The sequence below is a fragment of the Rhinatrema bivittatum genome, chromosome 12 (assembly GCF_901001135.1).
Source record: "Rhinatrema bivittatum chromosome 12, aRhiBiv1.1, whole genome shotgun sequence".
NCBI lineage: Eukaryota > Metazoa > Chordata > Amphibia > Gymnophiona > Rhinatrematidae > Rhinatrema > Rhinatrema bivittatum.
The window spans coordinates 5,522,824-5,541,743 of NC_042626.1; the positions used below are offsets into that span (position 1 = coordinate 5,522,824).

Consider the following 18,920-nt stretch of genomic DNA (forward strand, 5'->3'; position numbering starts at 1 on the left):
TGCTTTTTGATTCCTTGTCAGATTCTACTTTCTTTCACTTCTCTAGCACTTTGGTGAAATTACTAAGCAGAGTAGGTTTGGTCGGCCTCCATGATCACTGTAACAAAACCAGAGTCCAGGATTTCATTCCAAGATCACATGATCTCACAGGATCAGAGGATCTTATGGGATCTCATTCCAGAATCACATGATCTAATTTCAGGATCTCATAATAACACAGGATCTTCCGAAATCTAATTCCAGGATTGCATAATCTCATGAGATCAGAGGATCTTCCAGTATCGGATTCCAAGATCACCTGATCACATGGTCTTCCAGGGTTTCAACCCAATATCACATGATCTCACAGGATCAGATGATCTCATTGGTTCTCATCGCATAATCACATGATCTTTCAGGATCTCAATCCAAACTCACATGATCTCACATGATCAGGAGATCTTCTTGGATCTTATTCCAGGATCACATGGTCTCATTCAAGGGTCACAGGATTTCACAGAATCAGATGATCTTCCAGGATGTGATTCCAAGATCACAACACATGGTCATATGATCTGATGGGATCTCATTCTAGGATTTCATTCTAGGATCACATTATCTCACAGGATCAGATGATCTTCTGGGATATCATTCCAGGATCACATTATCTTCCAAAATCTCTTTCCAAGATCACATAATCTCACAGGATCAGAGGATCTTTCAGAATCACATTCCAGGATCACAAGATTTCACAGGAGCAGAGGATCTGCCAGGGTCTGAGATATAGCTAGCCTACTTCTAGTGCAGGCCAGAGAGGTTTTAATGAACGGTTTAAATGCACAAGGATCCATGCTTTTTCTATGGAAGCTGTAAATCGAGGAATCACAACACAAAGCTCTAAGTGGATAGATTCAGGAAAAATGGCAAGTATTTTTTCACTGTGGTGTAAGACAAAAACAGTGAGACTGTAAAAAAGCACGGGATAAACACAGAGGATCCATAACGGCAAGAGAATGGTAATGACGGCACCGGGCAACCTTCAATGAGCAAAGGTTGCAGCCCAAGGCAGCAGTGATATGGCTGCACCTCACTTCCTGAAAGGCATGGGGGCAGCTTGCACGGGGCGGCAGATGCAATGGTAAAGGACACACAGTGGGACGGAGGGTTGGGGATTTGATCAGCACTAGGCAGACGGGACGGAGAACCTGCACAGAGCGGCAGTTACTATCACAAGCAATGCTGGGGAGACTGCATGGACCATTTGGTCTTTTTCTGCCGTCATTACTACCATTACCATCTTGTGTTCCTTCTAAAAACACTCCCAGCCAAGTTTTGTTTTGATGCAAAGTGAGGCTACAGTTTACCTGTAAATGATAAAGAACAATCTGAAAACTGAAGCGGCAGCAGCTTTGTGCTGGTAAATTCTGGGTTGTCTAAACATGATTTATATAGCAGCCAGAGGGAATGGTTACTGAAAGGCACAAGAGGTCTGCCATTAACCTTAAAAAAAAAGCTTAAATAATAAACGTGCAGCTGAACACCGGTCACAAAAACTATGATAATGAGACTGGAAAAATGTTTTCTCGGCTGTTTGTTCCGTTTGAGGCACTAATTACAAATTCTGCATGGATTACACACAGCTCTGCCATTAAAGGTGACTCAGAAAGATTTTTACCCCCGTTCTACAGCGTCTAAAACTGAACTCGCATGTCCCCTTGCCCCCAGCTTTCATTGCGTTTGCCTTGTTTTCGGGCAACATTTCAGGGTGCACAGAGTTTCCGAAAGTGGTGCACCCCCTTTCCCAAGTCTATATTGCATGCCAGTGGCTTATGGCCAAGCCACCCCCAAGACCAATCCCTTCTCTTTCAAGCTATGTCAGCTCCTCCCAAAAAAAGAAAAGCATTGAGCAGAGGTCTCATACAGGGGCCACAAACAGGATATTAAACGCCAGTATGAAAGACAAACCCTCCCTGAAAGGGTTAAGCCACTAGTGTAACCTAATAATCATTTCTTAGCAAGGGTCCATTTGCATAATTTCACCAACAAGGAAGTATTTCTCCAGCGAAAACCACAAGAGCTGGCACAGTTTCTCCCCACCCTGAACAGAGCACGGGGCTCACGACTCGGCATCCGAGATGCGGGGATTATTATCCCAGTGTGGAAAAACCAGCCTGTACCGCACATGCTCGGGGAATCCCAGCTTTCTTCTCCTGTAATAATCCTGGGTTCTAATCACAGTGCAGTAAACACAAAATAACTTTCCTTTCCAGAGAGCTGTGGGAAAGGTTGAATGGCACAGAAAAACAATTACATGAACTTTCTTAAGTGCTGTCACAGACGTAGCCTTCAGGTTTCGCAGGGGAGATGCTGCTTGGGGCATGGGGATCGCGGCCTGAGAAGATGAAGGGAAGAATGCTCGCCCAGGAGGCCAGAAATCCCTGAAAAGTAGCGCGGGAGGAGGCCACGATGGCGGCGCCTGGTCTGACTGACCCTCTCCACATCCCCAGCATTGGGTGGACCCTTTCTTTCTGCTTGGAGCCAGTGGCTCGGGCTGCAGCTTCAGTTTCACTTTCCAAATTAGAATTTTCGAGCTGTAAAGGAAGAAGCAGAATATTGCTTTCCAAATGAAATGAAAGAAGAAACAGAAAGTGTTTCAGTCTGTACCATTCAGAAACAGTGCGACTCTTTCCAAAATGTAAAAACATGGGGAAATGTTACTGAACATGAAAACCGACCCCCAAACCACACAAGAGTTTTATGGCCTGCGCACCCCAACTATTAGAGATCTGCCAGGCACTTGTGACCCAGACTGGCAACTCTTGGACACAGGATACTGGTCTTGATGGACCTTGGGCTGGCCCAGCAGGGCACTTCTTAAGTTCTTATGCACGCAGGATGCAACAAAATCTGCCTTCTAGTAGTCATGAAAAGTAACCATTAACCTCTGATGGAAAATCAGTTTTTGTCTTGCACAATGAATTTCTGGATACCAGAAAGTTTTTTGTTTAGTTCTGAAGATAAATCAGTTTTACTCTGCTGAAGGCTATTGTCCTAGCTCAGATCTCCTCAAGCTGCCAATTTACAATTCTAGCTCCTAATTTCACACTCAATTACTGCACATTGACAATGGATCACAAAGCTCAGGATGTATTCTTTCTTTTCCACAACATCACTGAAAAAGGTACAATGCCACTATCTGATGACAGCACACAGATAAGAACATAAGAACATAAGAAATTTCCATACTGGGTCAGACCAAGGGTCCATCAAGCCCAGCATCCTGTGTCCAACAGAGGCCAATCCAGGCCACAAGAACCTGGCAATTACCCAAACACTAAGAAGAACCCATGCTACTGATGCAATTAATAGCAGTGGCTATTCCCTAAGTAAACTTGATTAATAGCCATTGATGGACTTCTCCAAGAAGTTATCCAAGCTGGAACCCATTTCACAGTCACTTCTGAGTCTGAGCAGAAGATTTTTGACCTCTGGAAATTCGCTTCTGATTTTACCGAAAATCCCAAGCAGAGATTAGCGGACTGGTGAATTTGTTTCAAATTATTTTGATATTCGCTTCAAGATTTCGGTGGCTGTGCTTTGGATTTTCCCCTCAGATCCAATGAGATCTTCCCCAGAGGATTCAGGGAAAAAAAATCTGATTTCTTTCAAGAAACTGGAAGCAGGCTGAAGCCCACCTGCTGGTCCTCCTTCCACCCTGAATGGTTGGCTCAGCTCTACGAGTGATTTTAGGTCGTGAACAGAAGGGATCAGAGCTGTCACAGGTGCAGGCTTGACCGACACTGTGACTTGTCTTATCATGGCTGGGACTCAGATTGTGGACACTGCACAGATACCTTCTGGAGCAGGGGAGTGGAGTCTACGCAGTGTCTGAGGCCTCTGGATCCCTCAGCGGTCCTGAAAAACAGAAAGAGAAAACATTCTGATGGGGATGAATGGACAGAGATTTAACCCTGTCGCTGACTATAACCTGGGTGGGCTCTATTCCCCCTGTCAAAATAGCCCCTATTAAATAATTAGAGAAACTGAGACATAAATCAATGCTGGACAGGGTTTGTTTGAGTGAGGTCAGACTGACCAAGAATGAGAGTGGCTAATGCTGACCCCTGAGGACTGAAATACGAGTGCACACTATCCCATCCACAAGCAATGAGCCAAGTATGACCTGCAGCGTTAAAATCCTGCCCCACAACTGTGCACAGTATCAAACTGAGAAAATCAGACTAGGACGTACATCGAGTTATCAACTGGGTCGTGGAGGCATGGGGAGATGGGGGCTACATTTCCAAAGCTTACTTCGCACTTCTGCCTGCAAATCTATTTGCTATGCAGCCACTTAAAAATAAGTCGGCTAAGTAGACAGCTGGGGGATGGGGAGGAGCATTCCAGGGCCACAGTGTGGATTTCCATGTGCAATCTGACTTTCCCATAATCGGGCCGATACAGTAAATCCCACGGGAGAGCCGGCACTCCGAGGGGCGCGCCCGCTCTCCCAACACGCGCCCAGGCCACTAGTGCGTCCCTATTGCCTCCTTTTTGACAGGAGGTTTGACAGCCGACGCTCAATTTTTCCAGCATCGGTTCTGAAGCCCCTGACAGCCACGGGTTCGGAAAATGGACGCCGGCATAATTGAGCATCCGTCTTCCGACCCGCGGGCTGCAGGCACATTTTACATTTTTTTTTTTATTTTAAATTTTTTTTATTTTTGGGGCCTCCGACTTAATATCGCCATGATATTAAATCGGAGGGTGCACAGAAAAGCAGTTTTTTGGCTTTTCTGTGCACTTTCCCAGTGCTGGCCGAAATTAGCGCCTACCTTTGGGCAGGCATTAATTTCTGAAAGTAAAATGTGCAGCTTGGCTGCACATTTTGCTTTCTGTATCGCGCGGGAATGACTAATTTTTGGGGGGGTTGGCCACGTGTTTTTGACGCGCTATTACCCCTTACTGTAATAGCGTGGAAAACGCGTGGTCAAATGCGGGCTAAAAGTGCGCTCCACTGCAGCACACTGTACTGTATCGGCCTGAATGCAAGCATGCCATTTCCATGCAGAACGTTATCTCCCGTTCTGCAAGAGGCAGTGCTACACACACATAACCTCTATCCAAACTCCATAAATATGCAGACATCAGGTTGCACATTGGGCTTTTTTGCGTCTATTTGAAATTACACCCTTTACTCTGCAGTTAGCTAAAAAGATAGAAAATGTACTCCAAAGTGATTCACCCTGAGGTCAAATACAGAGAGTCAGTGACAGAGCTGGGGATTAGAACTGAGTCACGGGGAGATAAAGTGACTCACAGCCAAGTCACACAGAGTCAGTGACAGAGCTGGGGATTAGAACCCAGGCACGTGGAGATAAAGTGCTTCACACCCAGGTCACACAGAGTCAGTGACAGAGCTGGGGATTAGAACTGAGGCACAGGGAGATAACGTGACTCACAGCCAAGTCACACAGAGTCAGTGACAGAGCTGGGGATTAGAACCCAGGCACAGGGAGAAACCCTCGAACTGGTTTCTCCCTAAGCATACATCATTCCTCCTCTCACTCCCTTCTGTATTACCCTACCCCCTCCCTACCCCTTCTTCTCCCCCCCTCTCCTCACCCCTTCCCTTCACATTTGATATTTCATGTTATTCCCTATAATTGTACATTTTGTATATACCTGCAATCTTTGCCTACACTAATTTATTAATCTAATTTCATTCTTCTGTCACTTTTCCTCCTTTTTTCTCTTTTTACCCTCTTGTATTCATGTTATTTTAATTTTAGATTAATGCTTTATTTCCCCTACCTTTCCTTACTCTCTAATTATTATGTTTCAATATGTTCTAATTGTATTATGTTAAACTTGTTCGATGTAAAGCGCCGCCACAGGCACTAGTTTCTTGTTTCGCTGTGAACCGATGTGATATCATTGATGAATGTCGGTATATAAAACCGTTAAATAAATAAATAAAATAAAATAAAGTGATTCACAGCCAGGTTGATTAGAGTCAGTGTCAGAGTTGGGGATTAAAACTGAGGCACATGGAGATAAAGTGACTCACCCCAAGGTCATAAGAACAGGGCAACTCATCCCAAGGTCACATTCAGAGAGTCAGTGACAGAGCTGGTATTAGAAATGAGGCATGGTGAGGTGAAATGACTGGCTCCAAGGTCATAGAGAGAGTCAATGGCAGTGTTGGGTATTAGAAGAATATGAAAAATGAAGGATTTGGTGGATACAAACTGGAGTTTGCAGAGCAGTCACAGAGACCTGGTTTTATAAGCTGAGACTGCAGACAGTAAACCTGGCAGTCAGGTGACTTACTGTTTTCTTGGTCAACATCGGTTTCCTGAAGTTCAGCACAGTCACTCCTTGCCTCTCCTCCTAAGTTCTTTGCTTCCTCCATGGCAGTGCCGGAGCTGTCAGCAGGTCCCTGGGCTGCAACAGAGCCAGAGAGCACCACATGATCTCTGAAGAAGGGCATTCTCCATCACAGGGGTTCTGGGAGGAACGCGTTCTTCCTCGACTCACCTCTCTGTTTCTGCAACTTTTTCCTGACCAGTAGGAGAAGACCAGCACCCAGAAGTAATGCCAGCAGCAACACCACCATCAGAACCAAAAGCAGATGCGGTCCATTCTTCAAAGTGCTGAAAAGACAGTGCGAGTCATGTACAGGACTCCAGGCTCACATTCCACATAGCATGGAAGAGGCTCACAAAATGCACTCATACTGCAAAGTCTGTGACCGGATAAATAATCACTCTCTCATATTTAAAACAATTTAACTTCTTAAAGAATGAAACACGCCATATATGTACAGAACTGTATGGCTATAGAGAGATCTCTAGATCTTGTAGTTTGCCAGAGCAGAGAGCCACAGGGTTATTATGGGTTTCAGTGTTCCAGTTTTGATGCACATCAAATTATTCAGTCATGTGGCTAGCAGTTTTACGTATGAGCTACCAGGCCAGGGAAAACACTAGTAAAATCAGAAGTACCCCAGGACTGGATCAGTCTATTTGGTTGACCTGGGGTAAGATGGTAGCCCTATGCTCTGGCCTGGTCTGGCAGCTCAGAACTATTGTGGTGTGCATGAAAACCAGAACACAGAAACCTACAGCAACCCTGTGGCTCTCAGCCTGTGCGGTTGACCCGGGATAAGGTGGCAACCTTACTGGAGCACAATACACCGCTGACCACCGCGGAGTAAACCAGGGATACCTTTAATGGACATACACAAATACAGTTTTATCCTGTGCTTTCAAAATCTCAATCCCTGCGCCTGACCTCACCTTTCAGCAGGGGTCAGTGTTTCGTGGTTCGCTTTAGCTGTGCTGATGGGTGCCTTCCTGGTTCCAAGAGCTGGAGACTGGGTGCGCCCTCTGGTGTTCACACTGGGGGATGCGGTGTCTCTTACCTCAGCACCCACTGTGCCAGCGGCAAGCAGGACTGACCCTGGACACAAAAGAGAGAGATAGGCACGTGGCAAAGGGAGAAAGCGGTAAAATCCCAGTGCTTACATAAAATAAATGCACTCAAAGTGGATAACATAATAATCACCATTAAGATACGCGATGTCTGCTTTCAGAACAAAGGATGACTTTGGAGAGAGAAATTGTGAATGAAACCCACCACCAAAAGCGAGATTATTCAGTTCATTTATGAGCCACAGTCAGGGCAACAGCAGCTTGTGAGCTGGAACCGGTCTGTATGTAAAAAAGAAGTGACTATAAAGCTGGACATTAAGGCCATCTCCTTTGAAATGCATTTCCGTCCCTGCCAGAATCCCAGGGCACCATGCAGTGCTCACAGGCTGGCTGCATTATATATTGCACATGCTGCAGACGCACCTGGTCTGATGCTTTTATCTACGACCTCTCGGCCTCCAGTGGTGCTTCTGCCATCTGAGGGACCGGCGCGCCCTCTACTGTCCACTTTGGGGAAAGCAGCTCTTGACGCTGTTTGACTCCCAAGCACAGAATACGTCAGGCCTATGGAATATGTTTAATAAGAGACAGCTAAGCAAGGCCAACCTTAGGGGGAGCTCACAGGGGCAACTGCCCTGGCCCCACATTTTGGGAGCCCAGTGCCACCATGGTAGCCCCCATTCCCAACACTTTGAAGGTGGAGTAATGCACGGTAGTGGCCAGGGTCCCTCTGTAGTTGAGTTGCTCCCAGCCTCACACCTTTCTATGGTCAGCCCAGGGGTTAAGATCAGGAAAGGTCAGGGATTTGAGATTTTGGAAATAGCCAGACAGGGAGCAACTCAGGAAGGCCATCCCAGGCACATGGTGCTAGAAGACAGAGCACAGAGACTGGAATTAGCGAAGGCCCAGGCGTGTACTGAAGAGAGATCATAGGGATGGACTTAGGAGGAGACAGGAGAAGAGCTGCAGAGTAGGTGAGAAGAGGGGTAAAACGGTGGTAACCTCATTGGAGAAACGGAGGTGGTAACAGAGAACGGTGGTTCTGTGGCAGACCTGGAGAAGCAGTTTGCAGTAGTATAAGTGGGAGGTGATAAGAAAAAGGATAAGGGGGCTGGCAGTATGTTCAGAGAGCAGGCTGGATTTTGGAGGTTTTATAGAGAAAGAAATGGCAAGTCTTAATAGTATTTTGGTTGTGCGCTGAGCAAAAGATGGAGGGATGAAGATGACCTACAAGTTGGTATGTAAGTGGACAGATAGGATGGCAGTCTACAAGAATTTGGGTTTGCAGGAGAGATAAGACGTTCGGGCTTGGTCATGTTCAGTTTAAAGTGGTGGTGAGCATATTTCTGTCATTTGTGCCTGGACATTAAGAGAAGCTGTGTGCCCACCTGACCGAGACTTTTCATGGGTGGTAGTGCCAGTTTGCGGATCAGAATCAGCATTGGCAGACATACTCCAGGACCTTGGTACCGTCTGAGTTGCAGATGCTGGCAGAGTTGAGTCTGATGATGAAGAAACTGCAAGAAGAAAGAAACCTCAACAGGTTCAGAGATTTATTGCTTTGGTTTGATTTCATTCTGTGCAGCTTTTCTCTTTCGTATCATTTGGATCACTTTACCCCCGCCACCATTCTGATCAGAAACATGAGCCCAGGTCACGACAGATTGACCTCTTCAGCCATCTTTGGACCCAGAGATCAGACAATCATCCTTGAGCATGCAGGACTGGTGTTGATGAGAAAGGCATCTCAGTCTGATCAGAGCCCTCACAGGTCCATGTGGTTGGACTGAAATGCACGTCCATCCCTGCCAGAATCCCAGGGCACCATGCAATCCGCACAGGCCGGCTGAAGCTTTGCACAGGCTGCAGACACAGCTGCCGTGCACCCTGCGCTCACACACCTGGCTGAGTGGTTTCAGCAGCGAATCTTCCGGTGGCGTTTCTGCGATCTGAGGCACTGGGGACAGCTGATCTTGCTGCTGTCTGACTCCCAGGCACCGAGTATGTTGGGCCTGTGGAATAGGGAGGTTCTGGGGGACAATGACGACAGCAAATGCTTTGATTGTCTGGATTTCAAGCACAAACAGTTTCCCATAAACTTTGTGTTTGCAATAACTTTAGTTCTGACTTTGCTTTTGGTATTATTTATCCAGAAGCTGCAGAAGATCCATCTTTGGCTTTCATGCATCTCCTTATTCTGCTCTTGGTTTGTATGGGGAGTTAGAGTTTGCAGTGCAGGCTCCCAGAAAACTTTCACCACTGCACTCACCTGTCCCAATGCTTCTCTCAGGCCGCCAGGTGAGCCCAGTGCTGCCAAAATGAGGGGCAGGAGATCTTCTCTCTCTTTGGCTGGTGCTTGAAGATGGGGTTGTCGAGCCTGCAGTAGACGTTCTTGCTAAGTAGTCGCGGGGGATGGAGAAAGAAGAGGTTTAGGAGCAGGAGCAGAAAGGGAGGTTGGGGGCAGGATTGTGCTGGAAGGGGAGCACTGAGTGCTCATGGACCTGATATCAAAGCCCTGGAACCTTCTGGGCCGGAAGCATTTGCCGTATCCTAGGGATGGCCCTGCTTGTCAGTATGGGGGGTGGGGGTGGGGGAGATGGATAACTGCTGGGTACACTAGGGAGAAGATTTATAGGTAACCCCCACCCTCTAACTCTGCTTTTCACTGGACTAAAAGGAACAACCGGGCCCAAGATGCAGACCTGCATGCGCTGCTGTTTCTTCTGTCAGCCGCTGAGGTTTTTAGGGGTAGGATCCTGACCCTATGTTAGCAGAAGTGATGAGAGAGGGGAAGCAGGAGAAAGCTCTGGCAGCCTGCAGCTCTGGGTTATTCCTCATATGGACATAAGATATGTCATACTGGGTCAGACCAAAGGTCCATCAAGCCCAGTATCTGCTTTCCAGCAGTGACCAATCCAAGTCACAGGTACCTGGCAAGTACCCAAACATTAAATAAATCTCAAGCTACTATTGCTTATTAATTAGTAGCAGTTTATGGATTATTGTTTCTAGGAACTTATCCAAACCTTTTTTAAACCCAATAACACTAACTGCCGTAACCACATCCTCTGGCAATGAATTCCAGAGCTGAACTATGCACTGAGTGAAAAATAATTTTCTTCAATTTGTTTTAAATAAGCTACTTGCTAACTCTTTATCTGAAAGAGTAAATAATGAATTTACATTAACCTGTTCAAGTCCTTTCATGATTTTGCAGACCTCTATCATATCCCCCCTCAGCCGTCTCTTCTCCAAACTGAACAGACCTAACCTCTTCAGCCTTTCCTCATACGGGAGCTGTTCCATCCCCTTTATAATTTTGGTTGCACTTCTCTGTACTTTCTACAGTGCAACTATATCTTTTTTGAGATGTGGTGACCAGAATTGTACACAGTATTCAAGGTGTGGTCTCACCATGGAGTAATACAGAGGCATTATGACATTTTCCGTTTTATTCACCCTTCCCTTCCTAATAATTCCTAACACTGTTTGCTTTTTTGACTGCTGCAGCACACTGAGCCGCCGATTACAATGTTTTATCCACTATGATGCTTAGATCTTTTTCCTGGATGGTAACTCCTAAGATAGACCCTAACATCATGTAGCTACAGCGTGGGTTATTTTTCCCAAATATGCATCATCTTGCACTTGTCCACATTAAATTTCATCTGCCATCTGGATGCCCAATCTTCCAGTTTCGCAAGGACCTCTTGCAGTTTATCACAATCCGCTTGTGATTTAATTACTCTGAATAATTTTGTGTCATCTGCAGATTTGATCCCTCATTCATCGTATTCCTTTCCAGATCATTTATAAATATAAGTACAAATCCCTGAGGCACTTTCCAGATCATTTATAAATATAAGTACAAATCCCTGAGGCACTCCACTGTTTACCTCTCTCCACTGAGAAAACTATTTAATCCTACTCTCTGGTTCCCGTCTTTTAGACAACTTGCAATTCACAAAAGGACATCACCTCCTATCCCATGACTTTTTAGTTTTCTTAGAAGCCTCTCAAGAGAGATTTTTGCATGAGCATACAAACATTTCAAAATGCATTTTTTGTTTGTATTAGAGTAGAGTAGTCTATGAACCCCACATCACAACTAGCATATCGATAACACTATGTATGATAAATTTACCCGTAAAAGTACTTTCAGTACACTCGGTCATGACCCACTTCTCTAAAAATTATTTTGTCTAATGATATATTGTAACCGAACCTTTAACGGCCCCTGTTAGAATGTACTATAGTACACTTTTACCTGCATTAAATATGTGCCTACATGTAAACCTGTTAGAATGTACTATAGTACACTTTTACCTACATTAAATATGTGCCTACATGTAAACCTGTTAGAATGTACTATAGTACACTTTTACCCTCATTAAATATGTGCCCACATGTAAACCTGTTAGAATGTACTATAGTACACTTTTACCCTCATTAAACATGTGCCTCCATGTAAACCTGTTAGAATGTACTATAGTACACTTTTACCCTCATTAAATATGTGCCTACATGTAAACCGTTGCGATGGTGTATAACTTAGCGACGGTATAGAAAAGATTTTAAATAAATAAATATTAACAACCTGCTTTTCAATTGATAGGGATAATTTGGAATCCTTTAGCTCAGGTGATTCTTTACTTATAGTCACATGGACTGCTTTTCTTATTACTGGTACTTCTCTGTTGGGATGCCCTAACTCTGTTTCATTAGTACCCTTCGAAGATTCCTTCCTCCGAACCATTCACTGCTGAGCAACTGTCAGCTTACCCCTTATTCTAGTTTAAAAGCTGCTCTATCTCTTTTGTAAAAGGTAGCACCAGTAGTTTGGCTCCAGCCTGGTTAAGGTGGAGCCCGTTCTTTTGTAAAGATACCCCATTCCCCAAAAGGTTCCCCAGTTCCTTACAAAACTGAGTCCCTCTTCCTTGCACCATCGTCTCATCCACACATTGAGACTCCGGAGCTCTGCCTGCCTCTGGTGACCTGCGCGTGGAACAGGGAGCATTTCAGAGAATGCTACCCTGGAGGTTCTGGATTTAAGCTTTCTACTTAAGAGCCTAAATTTGGCTTCCAGAACCTCCCTCCCACATTTTCCTATGTCATTGGTGCCCACATGTACCACGACAGCCGGCTCCTCCCCAGTACCATCTAAAATCCTATCTAGGTGACGCGTGAAGTCCGCCACCTTCGCACCAGGTAGGCAAGTTGCCAGACGATCCTCACGTCCACCAGCCACCCAGCTGTCACCAACTATGATGGCCGACCTAACCCTTCCCTCCTGGGCAGTAGCCCTGGGAGACACATACTCAGTGTGAGAGGACATTGCATCATCTGGAGAGCAGATCCTTGCTACAGGATCATTTCCTGCTGCACCAGGTTGATGCTCTCCGATCAAGAGACTTGGCTACGATGTCCCTGAAGGTCTCATATATATATATATATATATATATATATATATATATCTGTGTGCCTCCCTCCTCCTACTGCTGTTTTATTTTCCTGGTACTATCAGGGATTGATATCAGACAGCCAGGGGGATTATCTGTCAGACCCATGCTAGCAGGCTGGGCGTATTTCTATCATTTGTGCCTGGACATTAAGAGAAGCTGTGTGCCCACCTGACCGAGACTTTTCATGGGTGGTAGTGCCAGTTTGCGGATCAGAATCAGCATTGGCAGACATACTCCAGGACCTTGGTACCGTCTGAGTTGCAGATGCTGGCAGAGTTGAGTCTGATGATGAAGAAACTGCAAGAAGAAAGAAACCTCAACAGGTTCAGAGATTTATTGCTTTGGTTTGATTTCATTCTGTGCAGCTTTTCTCTTTCGTATCATTTGGATCACTTTACCCCCGCCACCATTCTGATCAGAAACATGAGCCCAGGTCACGACAGATTGACCTCTTCAGCCATCTTTGGACCCAGAGATCAGACAATCATCCTTGAGCATGCAGGACTGGTGATGATGAGAAAGGCATCTCTGTCTGATCAGAGCCTTCACAGGTCCATGTGGTTGGACTGAAATGCACGTCCATCCCTGCCAGAATCCCAGGGCACCATGCAATCCGCACAGGCCGGCTGAAGCTTTGCACAGGCTGCAGACACACCTGCCGTGCACCCTGCGCTCACACACCTGGCTGAGTGGTTTCAGCAGCGAATCTTCCGGTGGCGTTTCTGCGATCTGAGGCACTGGGGACAGCTGATCTTGCTGCTGTCTGACTCCCAGGCACCGAGTATGTTGGGCCTGTGGAATAGGGAGGTTCTGGGGGACAATGACGACAGCAAATGCTTTGATTGTCTGGATTTCAAGCACAAACGGTTTCCCATAAACTTTGTGTTTGCAATAACTTTAGTTCTGACTTTGCTTTTGGTATTATTTATCCAGAAGCTGCAGAAGATCCATCTTTGGCTTTCATGCATCTCCTTATTCTGCTCTCGGTTTGTATGGGGAGTTAGAGTTTGCAGTGCAGGCTCCCAGAAAACTTTCACCACTGCACTCACCTGTCCCAATGCTTCTCTCAGGCCGCCAGGTGAGTCCAGTGCTGCCAAAATGAGGGGCAGGAGATCTTCTCTCTCTTTGGCTGGTGCTTGAAGATGGGGTTGTCGAGCCTGCAGTAGACGTTCTTGCTAAGTAGTCGCGGGGGGATGGAGAAAGAAGAGGTTTAGGAGCAGGATCAGAAAGGGAGGTTGGGGGCAGGATTACGCTGGAAGGGGAGCACTGAGTGCTCATGGACCTGATATCAAAGCCCTGGAACCTTCTGGGCTGGAAGCATTTGCCGTATCCTAGGGATGACCCTGCTTGTCAGTATGGGGGGTGGGGGTGGGGGAGATGGATAACTGCTGGGTACACTAGGGAGAAGATTTATAGGTAACCCCCACCCTCTAACTCTGCTTTTCACTGGACTAAAAGGAACAACCGGGCCCAAGATGCAGACCTGCATGCGCTGCTGTTTCTTCTGTCAGCCGCTGAGGTTTTTAGGGGTAGGATCCCGACCCTATGTTAGCAGAAGTGATGAGAGAGGGGAAGCAGGAGAAAGCTCTGGCAGCCTGCAGCTCTGGGTTATTCCTCATATGGACATAAGAACAAGCCATACTGGGTCAGACCAAAGGTCCATAAAGCCCAGTATCTGCTTTCCAGCAGTGGCCAATTCAGGCCATAAGAACCTGGCAAGTACCCAAACATTAAATAAATCACAAGCTACTATTGCTTATTAATTAGTAGCAGTTTATGGATTATTGTTTCTAGGAACTTATCCAAACCTTTTTTAAACCCAGTTACACTAACTGCAGTAACCACATCCTCTGGCAATGAATTCCAGAGCTAAACTATGCACTGAGTGAAAAATAATTTTCTTCGATTTGTTTTAAATGAGCTACTTGCTACCTCTTTATCTGAAAGAGTAAATAATGAATTTACATTAACCTGTTCAAGTCCTTTCATGACTTTGCAGACCTCTATCATATCCCCCCTCAGTCGTTTCTTCTCCAAACTGAACAGACCTAACCTCTTCAGCCTTTCCTCATAGGGGAGTTGTTCCATCCCCTTTATAATTTTGGTTGCCCTTCTCTGTACTTTCTACAGTGCAACTATATCTTTTTTGAGATGTGGTGACCAGAATTGCACACAGTATTCGAGTGGTCTCACCATGGAGTAATACAGAGGCATTATGACATTATCCGTTTTATTCACCCTTCCCTTCCTAATAATTCCTAACATTCTGGGGGTTTTTTCTGACTGCTGCAGCACACTGAGCCGACGATTTCAATGTATTATCCACTATGTTGCTTAGATCGTTTTCCTGGGTGGTAACTCCTAAGATAGACCCTAACATCATGTAGCTACAGCGTGGGTTATTTTTCCCAAATATGCATCATCTTGCACTTGTCCACATTAAATTTCATCTGCCATCTGGATGCCCAATCTTCCAGTTTCGCAAGGACCTCTTGCAGTTTATCACAATCCACTTGTGATTTAACTACTGTGCATAATTTTGTGTCATCTACAGATTTGATCCCTCATTCATCTTATTCCTTTCCAGATCATTTATAAATATAAGTACAAATCCCTGAGGCACTCCACTGTTTACCTCTCTCCACTGAGAAAACTATTTAATCCTACTCTCTGGTTCCCGTCTTTTAGACAACTTGCAATACACAAAAGGACATCACCTCCTATCCCATGACTTTTTAGTTTTCTTAGAAGCCTCTCAAGAGAGATTTTTGCATGAGCATACAAACATTTCAAAATGCATTTTTTGTTTGTATTAGAGTAGAGTAGTCTATGAACCCCACATCACAACTAGCATATCGATAACACTATGTATGATAAATTTACCCGTAAAAGTACTTTCAGTACACTCGGTCATGACCCACTTCTCTAAAAATTATTTTGTCTAATGATATATTGTAACCGAACCTTTAACGGCCCCTGTTAGAATGTACTATAGTACACTTTTACCTACATTAAATATGTGCCTACATGTAAACCTGTTAGAATGTACTATAGTACACTTTTACCTACATTAAATATGTGCCTACATGTAAACCTGTTAGAATGTACTATAGTACACTTTTACCCTCATTAAATATGTGCCCACATGTAAACCTGTTAGAATGTACTATAGTACACTTTTACCCTCATTAAACATGTGCCTCCATGTAAACCTGTTAGAATGTACTATAGTACACTTTTACCCTCATTAAATATGTGCCTACATGTAAACCGTTGCGATGGTGTATAACTTAGCGACGGTATAGAAAAGATTTTAAATAAATAAATATTAACAACCTGCTTTTCAGTTGATAGGGATAATTTGGAATCCTTTAGCTCAGGTGATTCTTTACTTATAGTCACATGGACTGCTTTTCTTATTACTGGTACTTCTCTCTTGGGATGCCCTAACTCTGTCTCATTAGTACCCTTCGAAGATTCCTTCCTCCGAACCATTCACTGCTGAGCAACTGTCAGCTTACCCCTTATTCTAGTTTAAAAGCTGCTCTATCTCTTTTGTAAAAGGTAGCACCAGTAGTTTGGCTCCAGCCTGGTTAAGGTGGAGCCCGTTCTTTTGTAAAGACTCCCCCTTCCCCAAAAGGTTCCCCAGTTCCTTACAAAACTGAATCCCTCTTCCTTGCACCATCGTCTCATCCACGCATTGAGACTCTGGAGCTCTGCCTGCCTCTGGGGACCTGCGCGTGGAACAGGGAGCATTTCAGAGAATGCTACCCTGGAGGGTCTGGATTTAAGCTTTCTACCTAAGAGCCTAAATTTGGCTTCCAGAACCTCCCTCCCACATTTTCCTATGTCATTGGTGCCCACATGTACCATGACAGCCGGCTCCTCCCCAGTACCATCTAAAATCCTATCTAGGTGACGCGTGAAGTCCGCCACCTTCGCACCAGGTAGGCAAGTTGCCAGACGATCCTCACGTCCACCAGCCACCCAGCTGTCACCAACTATGATGGCCGACCTAACCCTTCCCTCCTGGGCAGTAGCCCTGGGAGACACATACTCAGTGTGAGAGGACATTGCATCATCTGGAGAGCAGGTCCTTGCTACAGGACCATTTCATGCTGTGCTTCCTTTCCACTGTAAGTAAATTGCTCTGGCCATACTAAACTGAGTTTGAATAAGCCCTGTCATGTGATGAAACTTCCAGAGATCGGTTCAGCCAGAGTTGGCAACCCTAATTACTGCATTGAAGCAATTAGTGTTGCGGTGTTCTGATATTAATACATGCCTCCTCCTGCACTGTGCAGTGATAGCACCACTTGCAATGCACTGTGGGAGTTTAATTACTGCATTGAAGCAATTAGTGTTGCGGTGCTCTGATATTAATACATGCCTCCTCCTGCACTGTGCAGTGATAGCACCACTTGCAATGCACTGTGGGAGTTTAAGGCACTTGGAAACTAAGATGGCCGCCCTTCTGGCTCTAGGTTTTTCCTTCTCAGTGTTTAACTATTTTTAGTGAAACCGAGCATCGGAAAATTATTCAAGTGCACAAGACAACTAAAATAATGGGTAAGAATGTTTCTATCTTATCATTCCTTTAAGAAATCATGTGGTCATGCCTGTTAGAGAAGGACTCACAGTGTGCAGAGAAAGAGCAGGTGCAAGGATATGAGTCCTAGTACTGTACCTTTTATAACGCGCAGCCTGAGGGAGGATGTGAGCTCCTGGAGGCCATCAGTAAAGCCACACCAGAACCAGCCAGCATCGGTCTCTCTCAGCTGCTTCATCACCACCGTGTAGACCTCGACATCTTCGTTGTGAGGAGTCATTGAAATTCTCCCAGCAAAGGTGCTGTCCACGTAGCCACTGCTGTCAATCAAGATAGTGCACCCAGCGTCCTTCCATTTGCACCAGTATGTGAGATTAAAATTCCCTTGCAGGTTGTGATAGCAGTTAGCTGATACTGGACCTCCAGCAACTGCCTGGATTAACCGGGGTCTTCTGGGTGTAGTGACCTCTGGCAAGAGAGAAGAATGCTCTGTTGCATGTAAGCCTTCAGCAATTAATTGCAACAAAACTTTAGCTGGATTACTTGTCTTCTTCCAGTCTACACACTTTCTTAAATAAAATATAGGGGTGTTTATTTGTTTTAAAATTTGAAAAATGCAGCAAAACACTCTGCTTTATTTTGTGTTCTTTCCAAATGAAACAGAATGAAAAGCCCAAGGAAATTAATTGGGTTTTCATTTTGGGGTAATGGAGGGGTATGGGGTAATTCCTTTCACTGCTACAGTGAAAGGAATTACCCCATACCCCTCCAGGTCTTCCCCATCCTCCACCTTCCCCAAACCTATCTTACCCCATCCATTGGGATGTAGAAGACCAAATGGGCCAGGAGAGATCCACAATCACTCCTGTCCCACTGGGTCCCATTCTCAAAGTGACACAAGAAAATGGGGCTGGTCTGAGGGTGGCCAACTCCATCTTGAGAATGGGACCCAGTGGGACAGGAGTCACTGGCAATCACGCCTGCCCTATTTGAACTTCTATAACCCCACGGACTGGGTAAGATGGATCTAGGGAGGGTGGGAAAGACCTGAGGGAAATGGAGGGCAGGTTGGCAGGTGGAAGACTGAACCCAGCCACTTTGGTGTTTATTTTGTTTCAGTTCAACAAATCCAAACCAAAATAAATATATTTATTTATATAATAATATCACACAAAGAGCTAAAACTTCCAAAACTGTTTACAATAAAAAATAAACATCAAATCCAAAACAAACAAAACCTAATAACAAGAATAGACAAAGACCAATAAAATTAAACATGATATAAACAGACCCTAATGCACAGGGACCAGGCCCAGCAGGAGGCATTAGGTGGACTAGGCATTCGCCTAGGGCACCAGAAGTGGGCAGGGCACCATCACTGGACGTGAGGGCAGTATTATTTTTAACACAAAGGAGTCGGGCGGCAGGTTTGAAATTGTAGGAGTCGTGCATTGGGATGCATCCATCCACGATGTAAGGGAGCTCTGGCGCCGC

At 45.3% G+C, this 18,920-nt stretch overlaps 1 protein-coding gene across 3 annotated transcripts in view; it reads right to left on the reverse strand.

Moving 5' to 3' along the window:
* Positions 1–2,258: 2,258 nt before the first annotated feature.
* LOC115074561 (polymeric immunoglobulin receptor-like) overlaps positions 2,259–18,920 on the reverse strand; it is a 32,862-nt gene continuing 16,200 nt past the window's right edge. The window contains exons 5-17 of one of the 3 annotated variants that reach the window (XM_029574131.1): positions 17,565–17,894; positions 13,927–14,052; positions 13,559–13,687; positions 13,046–13,174; positions 9,685–9,810; positions 9,317–9,445; positions 8,804–8,932; positions 7,839–7,979; positions 7,281–7,443; positions 6,520–6,635; positions 6,313–6,426; positions 3,834–3,894; positions 2,259–2,570 (exon numbers count right to left, since the gene is read on the reverse strand). In XM_029574131.1, the coding sequence (XP_029429991.1) occupies positions 3,857–3,894; positions 6,313–6,426; positions 6,520–6,635; positions 7,281–7,443; positions 7,839–7,979; positions 8,804–8,932; positions 9,317–9,445; positions 9,685–9,810; positions 13,046–13,174; positions 13,559–13,687; positions 13,927–14,052; positions 17,565–17,894 (1,670 nt within the window). In that variant the 3' untranslated portion in view covers positions 2,259–2,570; positions 3,834–3,856. The remainder of the gene's footprint in view (positions 2,571–3,833; positions 3,895–6,312; positions 6,427–6,519; positions 6,636–7,280; positions 7,444–7,838; positions 7,980–8,803; positions 8,933–9,316; positions 9,446–9,684; positions 9,811–13,045; positions 13,175–13,558; positions 13,688–13,926; positions 14,053–17,564; positions 17,895–18,920) is intronic. The other 2 variants (XM_029574132.1, XM_029574133.1) reach the window with 2 other exon arrangements.